Here is a 27936-nt window from a genome sequence, read left to right as displayed (position 1 = left end):
CTAACCTTTTCTTCTCCATCTAAAAAGTCTTTCGATATCACACTTCACTTGGCCGCAATATGCAGGTGAGTTAGAAAGGAGTGGAACTGGAAGCCGATGTCAGGGCTAACAGAATCCGCTCACTTTCAGTTTTCTACCTTAACCGCTCAGTCAAGTCAATAAATACATGGTGAGTTTGAATTTGGGCCATGGCACTGCAAGAGTCTGCCACAGTAATATTCTTTAACTTCATTTCAGAGTCTCAAAATGATGTTATTCGGTCTAGTTGTTCAAGAAAAATTGGCATTGGTGGCCTAACAGGAGGCCAAGGTGGCTGGCTGAAGACGAGGCAGTCCTTTCCTATCCAGAGCAATGGTGTTGAGCAGGTGAAGAGGGGCCAGCCGGCTTGCATCTGGATAGGCGTCCGTGTCAGGAACGGTAGGCTGCAAAGTCCCGTGCTGGCACGTAGGGCTGGTAGTGCTTTCGGGTGGGCCCCGGCCTGCGAGGTGTCATGTTCATGTAGTCACTCTGAAGCATCCTGTTTCTCTTACTCTTCATCTGCAGAAAAGAGAAATGTCACTGTGAAGGGGGCCAGGGACACAGAGGGAGATATCTGGGAGGAGGGCTAAGATTTGGGGGCAACTCTTCAGAACACAGTCAAAGGAAGCTGAACAAGCCAGAATTCACTGAGCACCTTGGACTTGCATAATGACCAATCAAACCCAACTACTTTGGACTCTTCCAGATTAACCTGAAAAATCTGAATCAAATAAAGTATTTTAGAGAAATGCACCCCTGTTACTCTCAATGCAGCCATTTGAACTGAATTCCAAAAGCATATCTAATTAACATATCCGCTGCTGATATGTGAATATTCTTGAAGGCCCTTCCTCCTTTGAAAAGGTTAAGCATCCCCATTGCAATCTTCTTGTATTAGTCATTTGCTCAAGAAGCCATTTTTTTCATGATTAACCAAAGAGGACCTTCAGCCCTCCAGAGTCTGGAATAGTCACAATTTCATAGCAGTGGGGTCCAAATTAATTGCATGTTACAGTTCTAGACAACTAGATACAATCCTATTCCTTTATATGTATGTATATTTCCATAAATACAATAGCATCATTCATCTCCATCCCCCAGACACAGCTCCCTCTGGATGAATTTCTACCAGGAATGAGGGGTGATATTAACCCTAGAATAAGAGTTATACTCACCACAAATCTTAGCAAAGTTTTGACTGAGGGTTAGGAACATATTTTCTCAATCAGTGTGATGGTAAAATTTACATATTTGATAAAACTCCCATAAAAATTCTAAAAGTAGAAAGCCATCCAGATTTCTGGATTCAGAATTCTCTAGAATGAAAAAGCAAGTCTATTTCTTGGCACATAGGCCTGGCCTGATGCATAAGTAAATATTGATACATTGGACATGAATGTCATGAACACCAGAATAAATAAACCAAAGACTGGCCTTATTTCCATGCACTCCTACCTGAGCCCTTCCCACCTTCCTTATCAAAGGGGCAGGAGTAAGTGTTAAAGGTTTGTAAAAACATGGACCTCCATATCACTAAATAAAACTAACATGTTTTCAGGCCTCATCTTTTGAGCTCTCAGCAGCATTCTAGATTATCCGTTCCCTTCTGAAATGCTTCTGTTTTGCCTTCCGCGAGGTGCTGCCATCCCAGTTCTCATCCTGCCGCTCTGTGGCCACTCCCTCCTTGCCTCCTCTGCAAGCTCATTCTTCTCTAACTAGCCGTTCAGCATTAGAGTTCCTCACAGTTTGGTCCTAAGCCTTCTCCTCTACTCATGCCATCCTCTCTCCCTAGGCAACCTCATCCACATTCACAGTTTCAATTGCCACCTATTCACCCAAATTTATATCTCTGGACTAAACCTCAAAGGTACTTTAAACTCAACATGTCCAAAAAGAAACTCAAGATCTTCCCCTAAAATCTGGTCTTTTCCAGTGTTTCTCATCCCAGTGAGTGACACTACCATATACACAGTTGCCCATACCAGACCTCCCAAGCCTCATCCTTGACACCTCCAACTCCCTTATCCTCTGTCCCAGAGGACATATTACAACATCTGAAGACATTTTGGGTTGTCACACTGGTATGAATGTTACTGGCATCTAGTAGGCAGAGGCCAGAGACGCTGCTAAACACCCTACAGTGCACAGGGCAGCCCCTGACAACAAAGTATTATCCAGCTCAAATGTCAGTAGTGCCAAGACCGAGAAATCCTGATCTGAAGAGTCTGATCATGAAAAAGAAAGGAATGAAAATGAAACAATGGATACAAGATATATCACCAAGTTAGAATGAATATTGTTAGACTGCCTGAGTCCTCCTTCTTGCTCATACTCAAAGATGACTGATGATTTGAGCCTGGGTGATCAGGAGGTTGATGGTCCATCCATAAGTATAAGGCAAGATGATAGGAAAAGTGGATTTGAAAGAGACTATCAATTCAGCTTTGGTCATTTGGGATTTGAGATGATGGATGGGGTTATCTAGCTGAAAGTAAGAAGAGGACAGCATTAAACAGACATAATTGGGGGATGCATTCAGGGAGAGGTAGCTATGGAAACCAAGGGGGTGAGGGAAGTTGCCCTTCAAACATCTTGGTTCTACATCCTTTCTGTAAATAAAGGACTAGAGTTCTCTTGGGCACAGGGTTATGGCAGGGCAGGAGTAAGGCAAGGAACCGTCTGCCCCCAAAGAAATGTGGAAGGCTGCTGCTGATATCCTGGGAGGCATTAGAGTACCTACTCTAACTCTGATGACTTCCCTTGCCAGACTCCCAAGAGACAGACTTTGCTTCTGGACACTCAAATTAAACTATAGCTAGTTAGAGGGGCCCCCATAATGAAGATGTCTTGGCTCTGAGGTTCTCTGGGTTGCACCAAAATTATGAAAGATCTGTTGCAATCCGCTCCCATGCTTACCCTCATGCTGTTATCAGATAGCAGATTTAGTCATTTTCACCCTAACTATAAACACAACAGTGGGATGGAAATGAGACATGCTGGGAACAGTATACAGAACCCACAGTGTCCATGTTCATCTAGCATATGCGTATACGTGTGCAGAGTACTCACCTTACATGTCTGTGTGACTAAGTCATTTAGCCCTTCAACATTCACTGTCTGCTAAAGATGTATGATTTCAGGACCACTCCTCCCTTCCTCTTCCTTCTACTCCCATCCTTACCAACTTGTTTCTCAGAAGCAGCAGAAAGACACAGGCATCCACAGGGCAATTCATTTAAAAGACATGGTCTTCAAGAACCCACTGGATTTAAAGGCAGATACTACCTGTACACACACTATTCACATTCCGCACAGTGTGATTTATAGTGGAGAAAACTGTGTTTTTTAAAGGCTCCTTTAGACTAAGAAGGAGAATGGGTTTACCAGCTCAACGGAGTGAATGGAGGATTGAGTGAGAGTAACAGGTGCTGGTCTATGGCTGCCTGGCAGATGGGAGCTCTTTATTTATTCAAATGTCAGCAACAGGTCAAGAACTGAGATAGAATCTGCAGCTGTTCCCAGAAACCCACTCAGCCTAGAACTGCCTACGGCAGTACATCACAGACCCTCAGGAAGTTCCGGAAAACAGCAGCTTACACCAGGGCACAATGCAGACCAGCCAAAAATAGGATCCCAGAAAAGTACCCTGGAAATGGCTAAACTCTAGGGATCCCTGATGACCTGGCTGCCTATCTCAGCAAGGTGCCGGTTGCTTAAACAGTATCCGGAAAAGATGAGCCCTGGGTAAAAATGCTCTGTTATTCTATGAAATATACATATATATTTATTTCACACCCTTTTGGTCAGAGAGTACAAAGACCTATGTTTGAGATGCAAATAAAGAGTACTTCTTATTGCATAACCTAATTAACCACAAGAGGCCACAGAAGAAGATAAGGTATGCCAAGCACTGGGACTTCCCAATTTTCAGGGAGCTCATGAGACAGAATAAGACCAAAATAAGTTTTCTCAAGACAAAGCAAGATGAACCTCACTAGGAATTAGTAGTGCTGCCAAAGAAAAACATATTGCATTTAGGATGTTTCCAATTTAAAAGTAAACTTTTTAAACTCATTAGAAATAGAAGATACTTTTGTCCCTTGGGTAATTCGAGTCACTTAGCAAATTAGTCCCTGCTTATAGTAACTGATATTCTAGTGTATATTGACAATAAGTTTTAAATGGTGAGCAGTACCCTTCTGGCCACTGAAAGTTAAAACAGTTTTCCAAAACTACTTCTCACAAAACTAGTAAAGTACATTGACCTAGGTCAGCATACTACAGGGGAGCACCTGTCCTGGAAATGTACCCCAAAAGGCACTGCACCTGGCTTTTAGATTAAGAAGTTGATATTCCAAGGGGATCAAGATAAAAACAAGAACTGAGATTCTAAATTCTAATGTTATTGGCAAACTCCACAGAGGTTCAAAGATGAAAGGTAACTAGGATGAAGACACCAAGATCCAGACTCAACTGACATCAGAGGAAGAACTTAGGCAATATTTCACTACATAAAAAGCCCCCATCAGGGTTGGGCAACTTGAAGAAGGCAAGATAGGCAAATTCTCATGATCTGATATAAAGGATTTCCAGGAACAAGCAGCCACTTTGGTGGTGACAGATTTTGTTGCAGGTACAGATTAGGCAACAGGCAGCCTGACAAGCACCCATCTGCCCCCTAGTCTCCCAAAACGAGAGAAGCATTTGGGGAACAAGGGAGAGGCAAACTTTGGCAATAGGCCGACAAGAGTTTAAAAGGATCCCAGGCTGAATCTATCCTTGGCATGACTGTGAACCCAGGGCTGCCCTCCTCCTCCACCACCCCGACCCTGCCCAGCACCAAGGCTATAGTAAATAGGATGGCTTCAACATGGCATGGCTTCCAGAAATCACTGACCCATGTATGAATTAGTTAGATGTATGGAATATGCCTTAAAGATAAGTATGATACTTCAGGCATTCTCATTTAAGTCCTTAGTTTGGCCTCTATGGGGGTTATCAATTCACCAGTTCATAAGCATTCTTTAAGCACTAAGGTAAATGTACTTAATACCAGATGGATGGTGAATGTCAAGAGAAATAGTCCTATATCCTTGAGAAGCATACATATCCTGTTGAAGAAATGATTCATACATGAATCTAACTTCTAGAAAAAAATTCAAAGACAGTATGGAATCAGTGTCACACTGTGTACATAAGAACTGGAAGTTTCTGAGTAAGAGAAAGGAAAGAAAATAAGGAGGTCTCTGCCTCACAGTAGATATGGTTATCAATATGCATTCAAATCTAGGCCAAAACTTCAACGTTGAAGAAGGTAGAGAAAAACACACCAAGTTTATTGCATGAACATTTGCAAAAGTTCGTAAACTCCAATTCAGTGGTAAGAGCTCAGAAAAGTCTAACTCCCATTATAGTTTCATAATGACAGCACCATACTTGGCCTCACAAAATTCAACTGCTTCAGAGGAGATAAAAATATGACTCAGATAAACAGACCTAGTTTCCTTGCTAGGTTTGAATGCATAATTTCAGTAGACAAATTTCTCATGATTTTTGACCCTGAACCAAAGTTATTCATTGGCTTCAGTTTCTTAGATTCCCAAGTCGCTTAGATTTTTATACATATGTATATATTAGAGCTATTTTATATGTCATAATGACATTGCAAAGTGGGGAGAAGAAAGGTAATTTTCTACCCTAATTTATCTCCCACACTTATTTACCTGTTTAGCTTCTTACTCTGCCTGGCCACCTAATCAGTGCCTTCTGGAACATAAACTCACATCAGATTTTTATCTCAGATAAAGTTGGATAGGCTAAAAGAGAACCTACTGAAACCTAGCAGGGAAAAAGAAAATAATCACATGTTCAACAGAAAATAAGCCACATAGGCAAAATTCTTGAATATGTCCAATTGCATATGCAGTAGAAAAGTTACATGAAAACAAGGCTGCTTCTCTTACCCAGCAGTTAGAAAGAGCCACTGTTGCTAGCAAGCTATAGAAAGCTAGGACTCCGTTTACCACCACAAGTGCCCAAAATGGCTTAGAGGACTCAGGAGACCGGGGAGCTGGACAAAGATGTTTCTCTGAAAAATAGAATAGATTAGATTAAATGATATGGGAATGGCACTTGAGTACATTTCCTTCCTTCTTCCTAGAGGAGAATGTGAGAGGAATCAAAATATGCAAAATATCACTGGCTTAAGAGGTGTAGACTTCCTCATTGGTCTGTCCTCTTTGGGAGTTAGCCAACCCCACCACTGATCATGACCTAGTTTTCAAGACTGCAGTTGAAAACCATTACTTGAGAGTGGACATTGGCCGAGCCGTGCGTTACCTTTCACATGGATAATGGTCCCATTACTCTTCTCATTGTCTATGTAAGGAGGAGGATACAGAACCTCGATTTTGCAGAAATAAATATCCGTTTGGTTAACGTACAAATCCTGGAGGTAGAATGTCACTGTTTCGTTGCCCAAGTTCACAGTGCAGTTGAATTCCTTATTTGTAGACTGAAGTGACTTGGAGTGATTTCCATTCACAGCACAGACCTCCACAGCACTATCTACTCCCTTATAAAGGGATGCCCGGAACTCCTTCGAGAAGAGGTTGTAAGTATACTTGCAGCTGAGGTTGACCTCATTGTTGTTTACCACAAGCATGGGCGACTGATTCACCAAAATCTTGTTTTCTGGATGGGGAAAAAATCATTTGCTTAGAACAAGAATATAAGGACTTTTTTTCTGAAGTCAAGATATGTTAATCAACAAAATAAACAGATCTCCAGCAAAGGATTTCTCTTGGCAGATGAAGACGCAGGAGCTCTTTGGAAGATAATTATCCTGCGAGTTTACATTTTGATATTATTTTCATCCTCCTTTGAATGGAACAGTGGAGAATGTTTTCACTTGGAAGGCAGAACGTGGCCTTCCATTGGCATTGAACATCACAGCTATGCATTTGGAATTTTTGAATCTGTGCTGAGGTTCCTAACATGTTAATCATGCTCAATTAATTTTCTAATTGAGTGTTTTACTTGGAAATGGCTTTTAACACCTGACATAAACAAATAGATTTGTAGTTTAAGTTGTGATTCAGCCTTTTGTGAAGGAATTTAAATGTTTTGAAACATTTTGACTTTTTTTTATTGGCTGTTCCAAGAGTAGGATAAAGAGGTAAGAAAAATGTAACCCAAAGAATTTAATTTATCCTCCATAGCAAATTCTGAAAACAGCCTTGTCAGGAAGTTTGCATATTTGTTTCTTTAAATTACAGAAGATGGAAGAGGCCCAAGAGGCCCACGAGAGTTCTTTCTCTAGTCCATCTTCTACCTCTATGCTCTCCTAGTAAACGATCAAAGAATCTGGAGACCACCTCGTTCAATCTCTTCACTTTTAAAGCAAAGAACCTGAAATCTGCCTGATGGAAGAGAACATACCTATTCTATCTTGTTTTTTTCCCACTATACCCCATTCCCTAGCACATGACAATATATTCCCTTTTCTTGTAGTGATTGTATGAGGCCTAGAAACATTGGATGATCCGTCTAATATCACTGGGCAGATGGTGAGCAAAGCAAGGGCTAAAACCCAAGCAATCGACTTTGCAACCAACACTCTACAAAATTTCTTTAAAACAATAAATCACTTTGTATCTTTTATTCAAAATTCAATACAAACAAAAAAACATTTTTGCTACTGTTTTTAGGTATACTAACAATTGTCTGCCTGTTCACATTTTTTTAAAAGGGTTATTTGAAGCAATACCCCCCAAACCCATACTAAAGGGTCAAATAATCTATTAAAATGAAATTTACAATCTAACCTGGATTTGAATCCATGTACTCAAGTATTTTGTTTTTGCTTTGGAGAAAACGGAGCTGCATAGAACTAAATCACTAATAGCTTTTCATCTCTTACATAGTTCTCAATGCTAGCTGTACATCAAGAACCTGTGCCTGGGTCCCATTCCCAAAAATTCTGATTTAACTGGTCTATGCTGGTGGAGAGAGGGATCGATTCTTTTCATTTTTTTATAACAACTGATTAAGATATAATTCATGTACCATAAAGCTCACCCTTTTTTTAAAGTTCACCCTTTTAAAGTAAACTTTAAAAGTTCAGTGGCTTTTTATTATATTCACAAAGCTGTGAATGGATCACCACTCTCTGATTCCAGAATATTTCATTACCCCCCAAAAGAAATCCCATACCCATTAGCAGCCCCCTCCCCATTCTTTCCTTTTTCCAGCCCCTGACAATCACTAATCTATTTTCTACCTCTATAGATTTGCCTATTCTGGACATTTCATATAAATGGGATCATCAGTATGTTGCCTTTTTTTTTTTTTTAACATCTTTATTGGAGTATAATTGCTTTACAATGGTGTGCTAGTTTCTGCTTTATAACAAAGTGTATCAGCTATACATATACGTATATCCCCATATCCCCTCCCTCTTGCATCTCCCTCTCTCCCACCCTCCCTATCCCAACCCTCTAGGTGGTCACAAAGCACCGAGCTGATCTCCCTGTGCTATGCGGCTGCTTCCCACTAGCTATCGGTTTTACATTTGGTAGTGTATATATGTCCATGCCACTCTCTCACTTTGTCCCAGCTTACCCTTCCCCCTCCCCGTGTCCTCAGGTCCTTTCTCTAGTAGGTCTGAGTCTTTATTCCTGTCCTGCCCCTAGGTTCTTCATGACCTTTTTTTTTTTTTTAGATTCCATATATATGCGTTAGCATACGGTATTTGTTTTTCTCTTTCTGACTTACTTCACTCTGTATGACAGACTCTAGGTCCACCCACCTCACTAAAAATAACTCAATTTCGTTTCTTTTTATGGCTGAGTAATATTCCATTGTATATATGTGCCACATCTTCTTTATCCATTCATCTGTCGGTGGACACTTAGGTTGCTTCCATGTCCTGGCTATTGTAAATAGAGCTGCAATGAACATTGTGGTACATGACTCTTTTAGAATTATGGTTTTCTCAGGGTATATGCCCAGTAGTGGGATGGCTGGGTCGTATGGTAGTTCTATTTTTAGATTTTTGTTGCCTTTTGTATCTAGCTTCTTTCACTTAGCAGAATGATGTCAAGGTTCATCTATGTTGTAAATGTATCAGAACTTCATTCCTTTTCATGGCCAAATAATATCCCATTGTACGGATATACCACATTTTGTTTCTTCATTCATTAGTTGCTTCCACTTGTTGGCTATTGTGAATAATGCTGCTATGAACATTCATGTACAAGTTTTTGTGTGGATGAATGTTCTCAGTTCTCTTGGGTGTACACCTGGAGTGGCATTGCTGGGTCATTATGGTAACTCTGTATTTAACTTGTTAAGGAACTGCCAAACTGCTTCCTAAAACAACTGCACCATTTTACATCCCCACCAGCAGTGTATAAGGGTTCCAGTTTCTCCACATCCTTGCCAACACTTGCTGTTGTCCATCTTTTTTACTATAGCCATCCTAGAGTTATGAAGTGGTAGCTCATTGTGGTTTGATTTGCATTTCCCTAATGACTAATGATTTGAGCATTTTTTTCATGTACTTATTAGCCATTTGTATATGCTTTTTAGAGAAATGTCTATTTAGATCATTTGCCCACTTACCTGGGTTGTCTTGTTAGTGTTGAGTTATCAGAGTTCTTTACATATTTTTGATACAAGTTCCTTATCAAGATATGTGATTTGCAAATATTTTCTCCTATTTTATATGTCACGTTTGGCATTGGTTTAACAATTCCCCCGGTTGATTCTAATATTCAGTCAGGGTTGAAAACCACTATAGCCTAACAGAGTTCTCAAGCTGACAGCATATTAGAGTCATCTGGGAACTTTAAAAACCCTTGATTCCCAGGCCAATTAAATCAGAATCTTTGGGTGTAGGACCCAGATGTCAATATTTTTAAAGTTTCTCAGGAGATTCTAATTTGCAGTCAAGTTTGTGAAGCAGTGGCTTAACAGTTGAAACTCACTTTTAGTCCTCAATTCATAGGCTTCCACTAGCATTTCCAATCTCATATCCTCGAACCAAAACCCTCCCAGTTAGCCAGATCATTTAGGGACACACTGTGGGTACTCATCTCTCTGTACTTTGTTCACCGACTCCATGGCCTACAATGTCTCTCCCTTCTCAGGTCTCAAAATGATTACTCTCTGTTCTACATTTTGAACACCTCTTGTTTCATAGGCTTCCATTTGTTTAACTTTTGACTTGTGTGTATTTCCTCTACACCCCTAGTTTCCAAGTCCCTTTTGAGCAAGGACAAGAGGTTATGTTTCTTTGCATGATACTGTGCAAACAATAGCATCTCATTAAATAATAAGTGAAAGATGGTGATCAGACTGTACCATTCTTATCAGCAGCTAGCTCTGCCTAGCATCTCATTAAGCCCTCATTCAAAATGTCTCAACAACAACTTTAGCTTCATTTATTATTCATTATAACAAATACTCTCTAAAAGCACTGAAAAGTAAACACGTAAAGACTCAAAAAGTTCAGCCTGTCTTGATAGGAAAATCCAACTCATTTTCTGTTTTGTTGTATCTTGCTTGGCCTTTTTCTTTGCTTACTTAGCAAGAATCACCGGGCCGGTTCTGATTGGAAGAGCCAACCCCAGCAAGAAATGCCAACATCTCTGCTCCTTTTCAGCTTAGGTATCTGTATTTCTGCCTATTGAGGACTCCAGGAAGTGTGTTTCTGTTATTAATTACTTGAATTCTGTTCTAATGGGCATTCAAATTCTTCCTGATCTTCCTTTGAGAGCTGATGTGAGAAAAAAGATGAGAATAGGACTCCTTTGCAGGGATTTTTAAAAAGCGGGGAGGGGAAGCATGGGCAAGGAAACTGAGTAAGGCTGAAGAGAAATCCTGGACGGTTGCTCAGTTTGGCCTCCTTCTCCCAGCACCCACAGCAAGCTGGAGAGGGAGGGGGGCCAGAGAAGCTCAAGCATCTACACTCCAGTAGTTTGCTTAGTGCCTCTTGCATAACTCAGGGTGAGACACCTTCCCAAGAGGCACTGGGAGAGAGAAATTGATTTCCCAAAGGTAAGCAGGGCTCAGTGTCTATCCTTGGGCAGCTCACAATCTGGTGCGGGAAGAAAGATACAAAAACAGACAGCAACTTTAAAAAGAGTGGCAGAGTGATGTGCGAGTGTTTGTGAGGGCAACTGGGGAACCAACTAAGGATTTCTGGAGGAGGTGACTGCTGACCTGAGTCTTATAAGGCTTATGCACACATTGATTCAACAGGTTTTTATGAAGTAAAAGTTATCCTAGCTAAGATGAGTCTTTGTGTTAGGGGGCGCGGGGGAGGTAGGAGAATGTGTGTTGGGGTAGGCGTGAGGTAGGGGACTGTGGGGAAGACAAAGACAAAGAGTAAAAAAAGAATAGTCTAGGCAGAGCAGATGAGGAGGGGAGAAAGAGTATGGCAGGTGTTGGGAATTGCACCTACCTGAATTTGCTGCACCTGAGTTGTAAAAGACAAGACTGGCAAGGTAAGCATAGTTCATAGGTTGGACTCTCTCCTGCAGGTAATGAGGACCTTTTGAAGGATTTCAAACAGAAGAGTCATACGTACAACTTTTCATTTTATATAGATCCCTTTAGCACAAAGGTGGAAGGTGAATTTGAAGAGAACAAGAGTGAAAACGTGGAGACCAGTTAGGATGCAATTGTAGTAGTCTAGGCAAGAGGTGATAAGGGTCTGATCTATGGTTAGAAAGAGGTGGATGAACTCAAGAAATATTTCCAGGCTGAAGTTGGCAGAACTCAGCATGGGTTTAGATGTGATGAGTGAGGGAGTTAAAAATGCTGTCCTCAGGCCACACCGACCAACCAGTAAGTAACACTGTTTTCCTTTTGCCTATGTCTTTTCTTCATTCATTCCATGACCGGAGCAGACAGCTCAGAAACTGAGGTGAACTTTGGACATCTGGGCTGTGAAGAAGACATTCTCCCAGCCTAGGGGATCATTGCAAAGAAAAAGGAAATTACCTCAAAGGTTCCTGGGCACATAGTTGACTCCCTGGAGCTTAGTCAGGGTTTGCTCTTTTTCAGAAGAGGCAGAAGCAGTGGTCTTCCTCTGCTTTCCTTCACAGAGCATGATATAATGAGATAACTGGAAGATAGATTTCCCTTCTGTTCATGATGGGGCCTCCAAATTCAAATCTCAGCATTGTTAAAACTGATCACATTTCTCCTGAGCCCAATCTCCCTCAGCGCTACAAAGTGAGAAACTTCTTAGGGAAGGACAATCTGAGGTCCTAGGATCTAGGCTGGCTGTTACCTATTCAATATTCCCCTGGTTGATGGTCTATCCAACAGTTGAGCAAGGGAAGGAAAAGTCACTTCTTGTGTGACCCTAGGTACTAATATTTTGTTGGGAAAGAGCTTGAAAAATATTGGTTACATGGTCATTTGAGGGAAAAGAGATGTCCAATTTATCTGTCAAGGTTTACTTTCCTCCCTCTTCTATGTCAGCACAGATCATTTTAAAATTAGGTACTATGCTTGAAGTATCAATAGTTCTCTTAATATGTGCTAGTGTGTGACAACAGCCTCCTAGCTGAGGGTGCAACTTGAATTCAAGTTTGACTGATAGAACGTCTTGTTTTTTAACATGTATCTCCTTATAGTACTTGCTTCCACCTTGATTCTTGTCAATCATTCAGAGAAACCTAAGTGAGAAGCCATCTCATAGGACTTCAAAATCTACATCTGCTTTGGAGAGACACTAAAGGAAGGAAATTCACTTTGGGTGGTAGGAAAAGATAATCAATTGCTCTAAGTGATATTGAATATTTGTGATCATTATGACTTCCCATAGACACAGTACTGCTGATTGCTCTTATTTTTTCTTAAAAATGGAGCATGTGTGGAAATGCACACCCCTTACTCTGTGAGAGTAAAGTAATAACATGCAACAGTCAAAGCAACAAATAACCAGAACACCAAATGACATTTGGCTTTGATATGTATTTTGGTTCTCTGAGTTTCAGGGAATCTACAGTACTTCAGATGATTTAAGGACACATTGTAAAATTTAAGGACATATCTAGACTCAGAAGAAGAAATAAGAGAAATATTTAGCTTCCCCATACTAACTTCTGTTTGATTCTTTTTTGCTTTCCAGTTAGTGCTAGGAGTGGGAAGCATCCTTCTCATGTTAATTTTTTCTTAGCAGACCTACCCCTTTCCCTGTAAATATTCGGTTTTCCCTCTTGTGAGTAGTTAGGCAAGGTCTGCCGGGGTCAAACCTACTAGGTTAAAAGACAGACATTGTCAATCTATCAGTTGTATTCGCTTCTGGTGTCAAAAGATTGGCTTGACTGACATGTCTCTAATTGAACTGGCAAGTTGTTTTGATGATGAATTTAGTGCTTTGCTTTTCAAAGCCTTTCCTAGCAGCTAAACTAGCTAAAGGTGTGGAGACAGGAAGCAGTAACCTCAAACCTCTTTCCCTCACAACTCCTCCTTGACAACAGGCAACATGAAGAGTAAGATTGGAGGTGAGAAGGTACTTATCTGCTACTTATGAGCAAGGCAGTGAGAGCTGAAAGATTTCCCACAGATAATCTGTGAATTTTGTGATATAGTTGACTTCTGGAAAATTGAAAGTTGCTTGCGCTTCCATGAGAAAGGGGGGAAGGGAGCTTGGTTACCAAAAACAAAACAAAACAAAACTTTCCCTTTTTGCCTATGGTAAATAGGTCAATTACTATAATAATAAACAACTCTCTGCACAGGTGGAGTGGATAACCATCTCTAAGGTGTGGCTCCAAACACCAGAGAAGGAACCCTGACCCTAAAAGGACACTCCCCACCAGCTCAGTTAATGTTTTGATTTCAAAATACGGTGAAGCCTAAAATGCAATGTGGGAAATACATTGACAAATTAGTAACTATGGTCTATATTCATAGGGCTACAAAGTGCTTTCTCCTATTTTATCTCATATAAACTCCACATTAACCTGTTAAATAAATAAGCAGGACAGTCATCTTTATGCCCATTTTATAGATGAGGAAACTGAGGTCAAAAAGGTTTAATTCTTGCTCAAGGTTACAGGACAAGTACATGACCCTTAGGACTTGACTCAAGCCTCATCACTTCTAATCTAGTGTTCTTTTCCCTCTGCCAGGTTGCATCAAGTTTTCAATCAATTTTGGTGATTGTTTCTAGACCTTCTCAAAGTTGGACTTGATAGTTGGATGGCACAGAAGTGAGACTTAGGGAGGAGAATAACATTGAGCAGGGGAGTAAATGGAGTGGGAAGAGGACAGGACCAAGATAAATTTCATTTTCTACTCCGTTTTGCTGGAATACCATCCCGCAAAAAGTGCTCAGCTGGAAGGGAAGTTGGAGATGATTTCAGCCAATCCCTTATTTTACACAAGAGGCAACTGAAAACCAAAGAAGTAAATGGCTTTCTAAACAAGGTCACATAAATTGTGGAAGAACTAAGATATTATTTATTTATGATTCTAGGAGTAATATTTTAAATCATGAATGAATAGAAAACCAATTTTGTACATTCAGCAAGTTTGACTTGATTTCATGTCAATCTTGACTTTTTCATATCTAGAAAAAGTCTGTTACTAAACTTGCTTTGTCTCTACACAAAAGATTTTTTTTACAACTGCAGAGACTTCCTGAAGGTCATAGATGGATTCCAGATAAAGCCTACAGACAATATGGTCCCATGAAATGCCTCTTATAAATTATTTCAGATCCACACGCAATAATTACACCATTGCAGCAATTCCATTTCAGCTTGCCCATGTGTCCAAAAGAGTTTGAACACAAACATTAGTCAATACATAAAATCACTTTCAGTCTAAACCTCATTGGGCAAACCCTTAACTTCAGGGCCTTTGTGAATTACATTTATTTGTCATGATTAATTTACGATATTCCATCTTTCCTTTTCCTTATCATAGCACCATAGAGAAATCAAATGGCACACAGAGGCTGGTGAACCAGAGAGTGGAATACGCAGCACTCAAGACTGAAGGCCGCATTCCTTAACTAAAGTTAAGGAAGCCCTAAAAAAGATAGAGTACATGTTTCTTTAGCAATGTCATTGCCCTTTGACCTCTTGACCTTGTCAATGTCCATTGACCTCTTAAGAACTTTATTGGGTTCCATCTCTGCACACCATGATCAGAGTTTCTTCTGCAGTTTAACCATCAGGTTGTAAAGATCCTAATCACGTTGCTTCCTTTTTAAAATTCTGACTGAACAGAATTTAGCATGTTAGGCGGGAACCAAAGAAAATGAAGCTTTCTCTTTTCAACCATCTTGCCCTGTGATGTTTGTGAACACATTGTGAAGGTGACACTGGTTTCCCTGGCACAGAACACCTCCCTCCTGACCACAGAACTGGTGAAGTTACCGTAACTTTCCTCTGAGCACGTTTCCTGTTCAGGCCCAGGATACCTTTCAACACATGGCCATCTGAGCACTTCCTCCTTTTGCAGACTCCATAAGGGGCAGGCTGACCATAGGCCAAGGCAGTGTTTGCTCAGGAACTTGTAAGGCGAACTGTGCTTTCTGGGAGGAGAGGCATGCTCAACCATCTGGGCTCTGGTAACTCTAGCTTGTGGCTTGGATTCATAGAGATGCGAGAAAGAGGAACACAAGACACTCAGACTACAGCATCTTTCACCATCCTCCTCAGTGAAAACAAAGAGAAAAACAAAGCTATCAAACTTTGAATGGCTCCAGACTCTCTGAAATCCATGTCAAAATGGGAAAAAAGAAAAAAAAGTAATTCAGATTATGTTTTCAAAATAACTTTGTGGTCATTTCATCTAGTTTCCTGTTGACTGTCATCTTGAAACTCTCCTCATTTTCACAAGGAATAGAGATTTAAGGAAAGCCTCTCCAAAAAAAAAAAAAAGTCTTTGAAAAAGCATGGTCCATATACATATACATGGTCTCATTCAGGATCTTAGCAGAAAACAGATGGCACTCTCAAAACTGGGCAATAGGAGGTGGGTTTATTTATAATAAGACTCTTGGCAGTGGTTTGGAACCACAGGGGATAGTACTAGAACCTGTAGCTCATAGCAGCAGAGTTATAACCATGCTCAGATCTAAAGGGGCAAGGGGAGGAAGAGGTTCCAGAATCAGAAGGAAAAGAGAATTGTGTTGAGGAGGCCACCATGACAGAAGCAATGACTTCTGTGGGGAAAAACAGTCAGGCCAAGCAACCAGCCCTGCCCAAGATTGCATATGCACAACCTGAAAGTTATATCAAGCACATTAACTCTTACCAAGAGCAAGTGTGACTTTCAAACAAAATCTAAAGAGACCTTGGTTCAAACAAGTACATACGATTACAGATGATAATAGAAATAGAAGTTGCTATTGGCCAGCACCAGTCTAAGCACCACCTTTAGCCTTGATCTGTGTTTCCAGACAGGCAAACATTGTCATGTAGAGGACCATCATCCTTGGCCTTTTAAAAAATTGTTGTGCTCCAAGCAACTGTCAGAAAGTAACTCAGAGGTCAGATAGTAGCAAAAAGTCCCATCCAAGCACCTAGACCTAAGACACTAATTATTGAGAGAGAAAAATTATCAATATAATCAATGAATTCTTTCTGAAAAGAAATTTCAATGTGTCAGAAAATTGTTCTGGTATGCTGACTTCTGCCTTGACAAAGTCAAGCATTCACTCAGCAAATAAATAATGGGGCCTATAGTACTAGGTTCTTGGGAGATGGGAAGATGTAAAAGAAGCTGCAGCCTCTTCCTTCTAGGAGAAGTCCTAAAGCAGGTTCACAGTTAGCTACGCGCCAAAACCAGGTTTGGTGTGTGAACCCTGTAGAGGGTCACTGACAGTCACACGGAAGAGCCCTTGTTTCCAGATAAGATGAGTCTTCTTCTGTACAGACTGACCTTTAACTGGGCCGTGAACTTTCGAGTAAATTTAGACAGGCTAAGGTAAAGGAAATGCCCTTTAGTGTAAGGGCTTATTGGGAACAAGGTGAGCATTCCATTTACATAGGGGGGACGTAAGTGAAGATGGCTGATACCAATCATGGAGAACCTTTATAATGCCAAGAAAAAGGCACATGGATTTTACTAGAAAGGCAATGGGAGACATTGAAAACACCTGAGCTGAGACTGGGATGGTAAGTACCACTTTGGCAAGATGAACACAGAGGGGCACGTGCATTTGCTTGGAGTGAGGGCAGGGCTGAGGCAGAGACCGGTCAGGAGGCTGAGCCAGTAACATCAGTGTGAGCTCCTAGGGCCTGAGCTGCAGAAGTAGCAGCTGGGATAGAAAGGATGGACAAGGTGTTGGTGCTGGGTTATGCTTGGTGATGGTGAACAGGAATGAAAATGACGTGGAGTTCATGGACTGGCTAAGGGACTATTAACAAAATTAGCTACGTGAAGAGAGGAAATCTGTTTGGAAAAAAAGCTGTTGGGTTTTACATATGTTGGGTCTGAGGGGTAGGTAAGGCATCCTGGAGGAAAGGTTCAGGAGTTTGATGAGTCGGACTAGAGCTCAAGAAAGTCAGAGATAGACATGTACATTGGGATGTCATCTGTATTAGGGTGACAGTTATTATTAAACCTGCTAAAAAACCACTACCTGTACTACAACCCATCCCTACCACTCAGAGACACTACCCAGCTATGCAGGGTATGAGCACTCTAGGACCAAAACTTCCTAAACACAAGGCAACATAAACTTGGGTGTGATGTGACCCAGGCCCTACCACTCAAGGGTCTGTGTTGTCCTCTCAGCTCCTAATGCTGGAAGAACCATCTGAGAGGACAACATGACAGAGCACCTTAATTTACATGAAAGAGCTACCTATACCAAAAGCCACCAGACCATTCCAAAAATCAAATTTTATTACCTTAAAAGGTTACCTATAGTTCAGATAGCAGGTAATCAGAGCTTTATAGCTTTCTACATAAATATTATGACAGTAATCCAGTTAACAGATACCCACAGGTATCTAGAGACCTCATGTATTAATATATTATATCCTAAATACATATTTTAATCTGGTAACCAAATTTGGGAACCATATTTTCCTCCTGAGCCACCATCATTCTAAACCCTCATTCAAAACAACTCTGTAAAGAAGACGACAGTACATTTTTCCTGTCTGTTTCGTTCTCCCTAAATCTTATACCTTTGCAAAGTCTGCTTAGGGCCACCTTAGCACATTCAGATTCTTCTACATAAGAGTCATGGCCTGGAAGTTTGAAAATAATTACTGTGTTAAACTTTAACATTATGTCAGAAGATAGGGGAGAACAAAGGCAATATTGTCCCCCAAAACTCTGCAGTCATTTCTAAGCACATTAGCGTCTAAGATCCTGGTTCACAATCTCTCCAAACAATTTCCAAGATGGCTGGGTGCAGTTCTCATATTTTCTCTATCATATCATAAGAGCATCCACAAAGGGGTGGGGTAGTTGAGTTGCCTTGCTAGAGCTGATAAAAGCTAGAGCTTTTATCCCACTTAAGAAGCATTTTTGAGCCAGAAATAGACCTGAGATGCCTTTTCGTCCAACCCCTTCGTATACCAGATGAGGAAATGAAGGCCTAGAAAAGTTAAGTCAGAGTGTAACAAACTAAAACTCTTCATTACATCCCCTTACCTTGATAAATCAGGGGTTTTAGATTTTGAGTTTGGAAAAAGAATAACAGACGTGGCCTCCCTAAAGTCAAGGGCAAGCCACCATGTCCTTTCTCTGAAAAGCACAGAGAGTCGCTAAGATTAACATCCCTGACTGGAAACTGGAGCCCTGCCTGTGATGCTGGGCAGGCTTGGTCTGAACCTTGTGACCCTGTTATCACAGCCATGAGCTGAGGCCAAGCCCAGCCACAGTGTGCAGTTTTGAAGACTCAAGCAAATTTACAATACAAACAGGTTAACTCTTCAAAGTCGAGGTATATACTATCCCAGTGGCCCTTGTTGAGACAGGTTTAACACTATGATTCTTGAGAGAATCAAACATATATATATATATATATATATATATATATATATATATATATATATATATATATATATATATATATATTGCCAGTATGGAAGCACTCATCTACGCTGGCTTCATCCTAACACATCTCTACCCCTATAAATCTCTTCCCTTCCTCCTGTTCTTCTTAGACATTTGTCCTCCTCTCGCTAATACTCCCATTCTCCAAATCTCCATCCCCATCTCCTCAAGAAAACTGCCTCCGTCCTCTTGTTTTTCTCTCCCTCTTCCCCTTGTCTTTCCTAATAGCCCTCTCTCTCCTCCACCCATGCAACACACTCAAAACCAACACTAGGCTCCTTCCACCTGTCGAATATAATTAAGTCACTCAGTTGCAAACGTTCATTACACACCTACTATGTACAAAATACCGTGGTAAACATTATAAGTGTTATAAGTTCCTGATTGTCTTCACTTTATCTGGCAATTTCCTCTCCTTTTCACTCTCTCAATTTTGTCCCCCTCCACCTTTTCTTAAACCTTTGAAGTGTTATCTTCCTTCCCCATCACTTGCCTAAACTCCGAAGCCACAAATGGCCTCCTTTTAGCCGAAACCAATGGCCTTTCCAAGTCATCACTCACTTCTCCTTCCCTTATGCAGTCAATGCCATTGACCACTGTCTCTTTGGAAACTCTTTCCGCTTCTGGCTCTAGTGACATTCCACGAGCCTCATTCCCCTTTTCCCTCCCCAAACACGTTCTCTGTCTCCTTCACTAGTTCATCCTGCTCTTCAGCTGACTCCAAACCAGGCCTATTTTCCAGACTCCGTTCAACACTCTGCTTTTCTACAGTTATACCCTCTCCTTTCTATTAGTTATTCATATCCATGGCTTCAATTTTATTCCAAAGTTGATGATGCCTAAATATTTTATTCTTACCCAGTTCCCATGTCTTCAGCTTTGTACCAGACATCTTTCTGATACCTCAAGTCCTTACTTCAGACTCAGTGTGTCTAAAGTTAAACACTAGTTTCCTCCAGAACTCAGTTATACAACATCTTGATTTCAGGCAGAGACACCACCATTCCTCTTAAGCCAAAAATCTTGGCATCATTCTTTATCCCTCCCTCTCTTTCACAAACCAGGCACTAAGTCCTGACATTTCTACTTTCAAAACATCTCTCAGAATAGTCACTCCTTTCTATTCCCACCTTTGCCACCCAAATCCTATGACCCTCTTCCTGACAAAGTGACAAAGTGTTCTAACATGATCTCCTGGTCCCTAGTCTCCATACACTCTAGACCATCCTGCTTCCACAAACTTTCAGCTGTTTCCCAATATCTTGAAAATGAAGTTTGAATTTCTATTATCAGTATTCAATCCTTTGTTGGACCTGACTCTACCCTGCCTCTCCAAGCCTCTATACATTCAGACTGGTCAACTGTTCCAAGAACATGCAATGATATTCCTGGTTTAATTTCTTCATTTGCATTTCTTCTCCTTCCTGTGGCAACATGGCTTTGGTAAGAAGATGAACCCTGGAGCAAGCATGTATGGATTGGCTCACTTACTAACTGTGTGACCACAGGCAAGTTGTTCTATCTGCTTCATGCCCCAGTTTTCCCATCTTATAGACAAGATAATCATAGTAACTACCTCAAAGGATTTAAGGAAAGAATAAATGATTTAATACAGGGAAAGCCACATAGAACAGTGTCTGGCACATTATAAGAGCAAAATAAATATTAGCTGGCAATTATTATTAATAACATTATGCATTCACATCCTATCTAGCTTTAAAGTCCAGCTTAATTCCCAGCTTTCTGTAAAAAGCTTACTATTTATTTTATGCTGCCTCATTTTAGTACTAATTCATTCATTTCCTTCAACAAATATTTGTCCAACACCTACAATGATTCCTGCACTGTACATAGTACCGAGGTTATAAGGATGGATATGACATGATCCTGCCTGCAAGGAGCTCACAGTCTAGGGGGAGAAAACAGATGTATCAACACACAATAATAATTTTAGGAACCCTGATGAGGAAAGAAGTCCCTCACTTTGCCATGTAGGGTCTCAGAGAAGACTTCTTCAGATGAGAGGACTAGGGGACATAACAGATTACAAGAATAATATATGCAAAGCCATTAAGGCATCAAATAGCATGATGAGGTAGGAAACTGCCAAGTTTCATTTATCTGTTTCCAGCTGTTATATCCTGTCACATATAGTCTTCTCAACTAGATCTGAAGTCCGTAAAAGCACAGAGAACTTGATTAATTACACAAGCAGTTCTTGTGTGCTAATGAAGTCTTTATATTTCTTTTCCTCTTTTTATATTCCTTCAGATCCCAATAGAGACTAAAATATAACAGAGGTTTAATAAATATTTGTTAGATTGTGTTACACTCCCATTGGGGCTCCTCTTATAAAACCATAATAAAGGCTGAATACCCAGGGAAAGCTTCCTCAGGGAGATGGATCTTGCACTAAAGACATAAAGTGAAAGTCAAGTAGGATTTGGATGTGTGGAAAGGGAGAGGGAATTCCAAAAGGGAAACAGCATCAGAAAGGTCATAAACATGGAGTGCAGGTGTGTGAGAGATTGAAGAAACCCTCAGTATTGAGGTTAAGGATCTTGTATTAGGGTATAAAAGGAGATATATCGGATAAGTAAAATGGGTCCAGACTAAAAGCATCCCAAAATGCCAGGAAACATTGCAATGTCATCTTTCTATTAGCATCTTCGAGGAACCATCAACACAACTTCCTCTTCTATAAATTGAAAGATGTCTAAGTTCCCTCCCATCTCTAAAAAATGTCTGTGGTTGAATTCAACAGTTCTGTGGATGCTTTGGCTTATCATTGTTTTCCATAAAATAAATTAGCATGGATAGGAAATCATTCACAGTGGTCCTAAATTGAAAGAGAAAAAAAATTCTGGAAAGGTTTCACAGTTCTCATTTTTAACTTCATTGTAGCTCAAACTGGGTTTTTGTATCAGTCACAGAACCTAAAATAGCACGTACAAGATGTTAATAAATACCTATGGAATGAGCACATGAAAGAAGATCTGTCTTCCCAAAGCATAAGAAGGAGCAGGAACTTTAGAGAACAGTAACTTACTAACACCCTGTTTTAGTCCCCACAGGAGCCTCACGGTGGGAGGAGACATTCTTCTCCTCCTATGTGCCCATTCTCATCCACCTTCTATGGGATAGAGTCTGTTAATTGGAAATGGAACGCTCCTGGACTCAACATTGCTGAAGCTGGTCTTAAATTATGTACGCTTATTATTAGTACTGTTGAATTTCAACACAAGTCCTCAGGTCACATGGAAGCTGCAAACACAGCCACAGTGATGTTCTGACACTTTATCACATGTCAAGTATCCCTAAGAAATGAAAAGCACAGCCCTCTATCTTCTCAAGTTTAAAAAAAAGAAACACCCACCTAAGTCCTTAACAGGGGAATCCATGTCATTGTTAAAAATGTAAGACATGTCAATAATTTAGATTCTTGTGTGAGAGAATGGGTAATGACCAGGAGTTACTGTTATAATCAATACGTTAAGTGGTGGATTGTGAGCCAGAGAGGTGACTCAGATACTGCAGAAAGGGGCTCACAAGTAGATTAGAGGTCAGAGTGAACTGTGAGTGGGTGACTCTTATGACACCATCAGGAACCATTAACCTGGTTACCTTGGCAACCAGAGTCCCCAAGATAATAAAGATGATGACAAATGAAAAAGATGACGGTAATGGTGATGCAGAGATAAAGTTGCAGCTCAGAGTTAAGTAAGAAATTCACCACCACCATGTGTTTGTCTTCCAACAGTGAAAATATAAACTCACATAACCTGAATGGTCACACACAGACTAAATTAAGATGCCTGTTAAATCAGCATTGAAATCCTAAGGCCCAAGAAGTCTAAACTCTCTTTTTCACATCCTCTAATAAAGGGCTGAGTAGCCCTCGAACCCATCCAGGACACCTCTCTTCTAGTGTTGAGAGTCATTAAAATGAGAGTAATAAGCAAGAAATCAGACACCTACTTTCCGTAGGGCTTGGGTTACCTTCCCTCTGGCTTCTGGGACCAATTCTCATGCAACCATTCTCAGACCGAAAGTTCTGGGTACATTTTTTGATGACAACATCATGTCATTGACCAAAAAGGGTCAAAGAAATTAACATAAAAGAGACATAGATTCCTCAACAAGTCTTAGAAAACCAGATACCCCTTCAGCCTGTCACAAAGCCACCCAGATATCATTTTTTTCCTGAAATTCAGCTAAACTATCTACTGAGAAGAAAAGTCCCAGCCTCTGTGAAGTTTTATAAATAAGAAATGTCTTGAAGAAAAAGGCAAACAAAACTTTAACCAAGATGAAAAGGAAAAAGGATAAATAACTGTGCTCTGAAGGAGGGCCTGCCCTCTGATTTTCAGACAAGAAAGTCTGCAATGAACCGTGTATCCTTATCAATGCCTATATGCGTTAATAAAGAGCTATTGTTTTAGAGATGATAAACCACAAACGGAATTTTCTTCTGGGATGTTGGTGGCCTAAAAATTTTCATTTTGTAAATGTCGACACACTGCATGCAGGAAATACTTGGAGGAAGATAGCCACCCATGATAAAAGGTGAATGGTAGTCACATGGCATTTTGATACTCATGAAAATAGAGTAAGGGTATTAAAAAGGAGGATGGTTTATGTTTAAAGGAAAGGCAGCGAGATCCTCCCCCACTCCCCATAGTAAAGGTTTGAATGTGAGAGATTCAGAGTAACGATCACAGATTCATTTCTTTTTCTAATCTATCTGTGAAAATGACTCATTCTATTTCCTGGTATTGATATATTGGTATTAATTTTACATTCCTTGCTGTAAAAGTTCTTTCTGGATGGTTGCCTTTAAAAAAAAAAAGTATCTTAGGGTGTGAAAGCAGAGTAAAACCAATTCTTAAGCAATGGCTACACTTTTGAAATGTCCATCAAGTTTACTGGAACTGACAAAACACCCAGTCAATTTTTTAACAGTCAGAAGAACTGGCTACTGTGTGTGGGGTGTCATGTAGAGACAGCAAGCTGCTGGTTACATTGCATTTTCTATGTCCATCTTTCTACCTTACTTCCCCAAGCCCCGCCTTGGAGCAGCACTTTCCTGAGAGAGGTAAATGGTTCTTTTTGTGTACAGCTACCTCAGAGGGGTCATTTGCCGAACTAAAAATAAGGTCTTTAATTACCTTGCTTTGCTGATGGTTTTTTATTAAATACCAATCATTTTCCTGCCTTCTGTGCCTCTCTCAGAAAAAGAAGTGCTGGGGGGGAATGCAGCAGCACTGGAGAAACCAGTCGTGTTCGAATTGGCCGTTTTTGACAGTTTCTTTGCTAGGGTTTGGGAAGAAATGAAAAGAAATGCTCTTGTGAAAAAAAAAATGTGTTGTCCTGATTTTTGCCTTCATCATGGATGATTAGCTTGCTGAAAAATAACCAATATTGGCTGAAAAACCTATGAACAATGCTATATATTATACGCACACTTCTATCATCAACCACAAATTGATTCCCTTTCAAGGGCCTGCAGTTCTAAGCTGGATTCATATTCCAAAATCCAACAAAATCCTCTATTGTGGATCTCAATTGCACAATTATCTGGTAGAAAACACGTCATGTTAGTAAAGAAACTGTGTAAGTTAAGGTTTTCTCATGCTTCCTAAGTCATACTTCTTTAATTTAGCCATAAAGATCTTTCTATAGTGTTATTAATCATGGAGCATCAGGTTAGGTTTAAAATACTTCATAGAATAAGTATTTTAAGCTATGCTGTGAGGCAATGAGTTGGAATTATTAAATTAGTCGGGGGAAAACTCTTCTTCATACACACACACACACACACACACACACATATCTCAACATAGACTCTCACAATCTTAGGGAGGACAAGTACACTTTGACCAGCAAATTTCCTTAACTGTAACTTCTTCATGGAGGGTAAAGACAGAAACAAAAAACACATGGAAGATTTTGCACCACTGATTAGAATGGATCATTAGACATTTTTGTACGTTGTAATTATTTTTTCTCATAAGTTTTCTTACTGGAAGAGACATTTTGAAAGTGCCTTCTCTACCTCTTTCCTACTTCATTAGATGGCCACTCAGCGTCAAATCTTAAAAGTTTTTATGGGGGTGAGTTGGCATTTGAAAAGTAGTACCTCAAAGTCAAAAACAGTTTCCATGTGTATGAACTCTTCACTGCTTTTCTAGCTATCCTCTTTTAATAAATGTTCTAAAGGAAGAATATAAAGCTTTGAGTCTTACAAAAAATATCTTCAAAGGAGAGTGAATGAAATGATGATGGATGGCTCGCCACAAAGAAAAGTATTTTGTGTACAATTACCAATTTTAAAGTTTTCTGTCAGAGTGAGGCTTCTCTCTCTTTTCTGCCCATTCTTTACTGCCTAATAAATTAAGAAATTTTAAATACTCTTTTAAAATAAATTTTAGAGATCCCTTAAAAACAAAGTTTTTTTAAATCGATGTTGAAGATTCTTTTAAACTATACTTGGTAACTCTCAATGCTGGGTACCAGCTATTGGAGCATAACCTATCTCATCACCTGTTCATGTCTTTTATTATATCAACACCTTTTATAAATACACACAATTTGTCAACGTGCTTACTGGCACCTCAGACAACAAAATGGATGGGTATATATGTAACTAGCGTACTTGTGCAGGTTGGGTAATTATATTCTTTGGAGGTCATGTACATGATATTTAAGAACAACAAAAAATCATGCAGTCCCCACACTACCAAAATAAGTGAGAAAGAAAATGGAAGATACCGGCTTTTCAATGTATCTTCAAGGGAAAAATAACTATCCTTATTTCAATATGCCAATTAACCCATATCAGTCCAATTTTTGAGCCAAGTGGGACCCTTTTCTAACTCTGAGAACAAGTTGAACAAACATCTGACTCCAGCCCACATAAGCAACAAACTCTTTCCTTTTGGAATTGTAATTTTCCAAAGATGATTTAACCTTGGACATATCTGGAGCTAAGAAATTATAAAGCACATCATGTTAGGTGGAGTAGCACAGGCTCTAGAGTCAGACTAAAGTAGTTCAGACCCTGGTTCCAATAACTCCTATATGTATATCCTTAGCCAAATTAACATTCCTACCCCCATCTCTTCATCTGAAATGCGGTTAACTGTGATAGTGTCAAGTTTTTTAGTCTCACCCCATCAGCACTGGAAACATAAAAGAATTTCAACCTAAGAAAGCGGATTTCAGCCAACTGTTAAAAAAAAAAAAAAACTAATTTATTAGCATCTGTATTGTACCAGCTTCTGTGACAACTCCAGAATTCATTCTGGCACTCATTCAGTTCAGGTAGACATGGTAATTACAACCAACATTTATCTTGCTAGCCAATTTAAACATTTCACATGGATTGTTTCCTTTTATCCTCACAATGACCTTGAGATGAGGTTATTATCATCCCCATTTTACAGGCAAGGAAACTGAGGCTTAGAGAGTTTAAACACTAGCCTAAGCTCAGCTAGCAAGAAATGGATCTGCGCTGTGAATCCAGGCAGTCCAAGTCCAGAGCTTTCAGAACCAACCTGCTTACAGCAATTTTCTTACATTTCAAAATATATATGTATAGACAAAAGCTAACAATTCTTGGGACACTATCAACTGATAGCTAAATAAATCTGATTTCATTCCAAAGGCAGTTCATTAAAATATTTTGCTGGCTGTAGTCTGAGAATCAGTGAGTTTCTAAATAACAGGTTGCCATTCATAGCAAAAACTACACTTCGAATGTCCAAATTTCATGAGTTCTTTGAAATTTGAAAATGAACCAAAGACCGCAGAAGAAAATGTTGGGGGAGGAAAGAAATCAAAATTGTTTACCTGCTACTTGAATTGAGGGGAAGAAGTTGAGAGCCAGGACCAGCCTGAGGATCATCGTGCTAACGGTGGGCCAGGGCTCCCGCCCCTCCTCCCTGAGAAGCCCAAGTGTGAGGTGAGCTGGAGACGCACCTGAGCAACCTGACTCGTCATCCGCAGCCACCACCACCGACTTACTTCTCTCAGGGCACATGATTAAGGCACTCAAACCACTTACTTCCCTCGGGGCACATGATCAAGGGACTCAAACCTCAAACTTTTGTGACTGCAACATTTCACACAGGATATGGCATTGTTTTGATGACTTTTGACTTTTCCTCTTCTTTTAAAGGCAAGTCTTTTCTTGTCACTGAAAGACAATGTCAGTCACTCTATGATGGGCTCATGGAAATCATTCTCAGTGGACGGGTGTCAGGGCTGTGAAAAACGGGTGCTTGAAATCCAGCAGGAATGTAAGGGTAGAAAAACAAGGTGTTCTAAAAGGGGAGAGATTTTCATAGGATGGAGATAGACTGTGTCCAAAAGGCACCAATAAGAATTATATTGAGATTTGAGAAATATTTATCAGTGTTGAAAAGAGTTATGAATATTAGGAATTGAACGTTTGTGTTGGATGTAAGCGGCCCCATGGAGCATTTAGCACACACACTGCTTAGTTTATGCCAAGCCTTTCCCATCTCACTTCTAGGAACTTTGAGAAACACATTTGCAAGCACCCCGCCTACTATCTGGAGGAGGTCCCCTAAGCAAAGGGAGAGTCAAAAGTATCACATGTCCTTAGGAGGACAGTAAGGTAAGCAAAAGCCCATCGGTACCTCACGGTATCCATGTCCCTCAAGGAAGCATTCAAGGCTAAGTGACAGGCGTGAAAGGAGGCTCCGTATCAGCCTCCCCGAGGCTGGTGACCTTGCCCTCTGGCCAAGACTTCTGCATTTAGGGTCATCCCCCTGGCGTGGCCAGCTCCACTCTCCTCTTCTGGCACCTGGGTCAGGATCTTGTACTCGATGGCTTTCTCAAAAA

At 40.3% G+C, this 27936-nt stretch overlaps 1 protein-coding gene across 1 annotated transcript; it reads right to left on the bottom strand.

The window, feature by feature from the left end:
* Positions 1–234: 234 nt before the first annotated feature.
* On the bottom strand, positions 235–26974 carry CD28 (CD28 molecule). Its single transcript, XM_007190576.2, has 4 exons — positions 26920–26974; positions 6358–6711; positions 5982–6106; positions 235–537 (listed from the first exon to the last, which is right to left on the bottom strand). Exons 1-4 carry the CDS (start codon positions 26972–26974, stop codon positions 409–411), a joined length of 663 nt encoding a protein of 220 aa, XP_007190638.2. The 3' UTR covers positions 235–408.
* Positions 26975–27936: the final 962 nt, after the last annotated feature.

Source organism: Balaenoptera acutorostrata, chromosome 8 (assembly GCF_949987535.1).
Source record: "Balaenoptera acutorostrata chromosome 8, mBalAcu1.1, whole genome shotgun sequence".
Classification (NCBI taxonomy): Eukaryota; Metazoa; Chordata; class Mammalia; order Artiodactyla; family Balaenopteridae; genus Balaenoptera; species Balaenoptera acutorostrata.
This window is presented reverse-complemented; position numbering and strand designations above follow the sequence as displayed.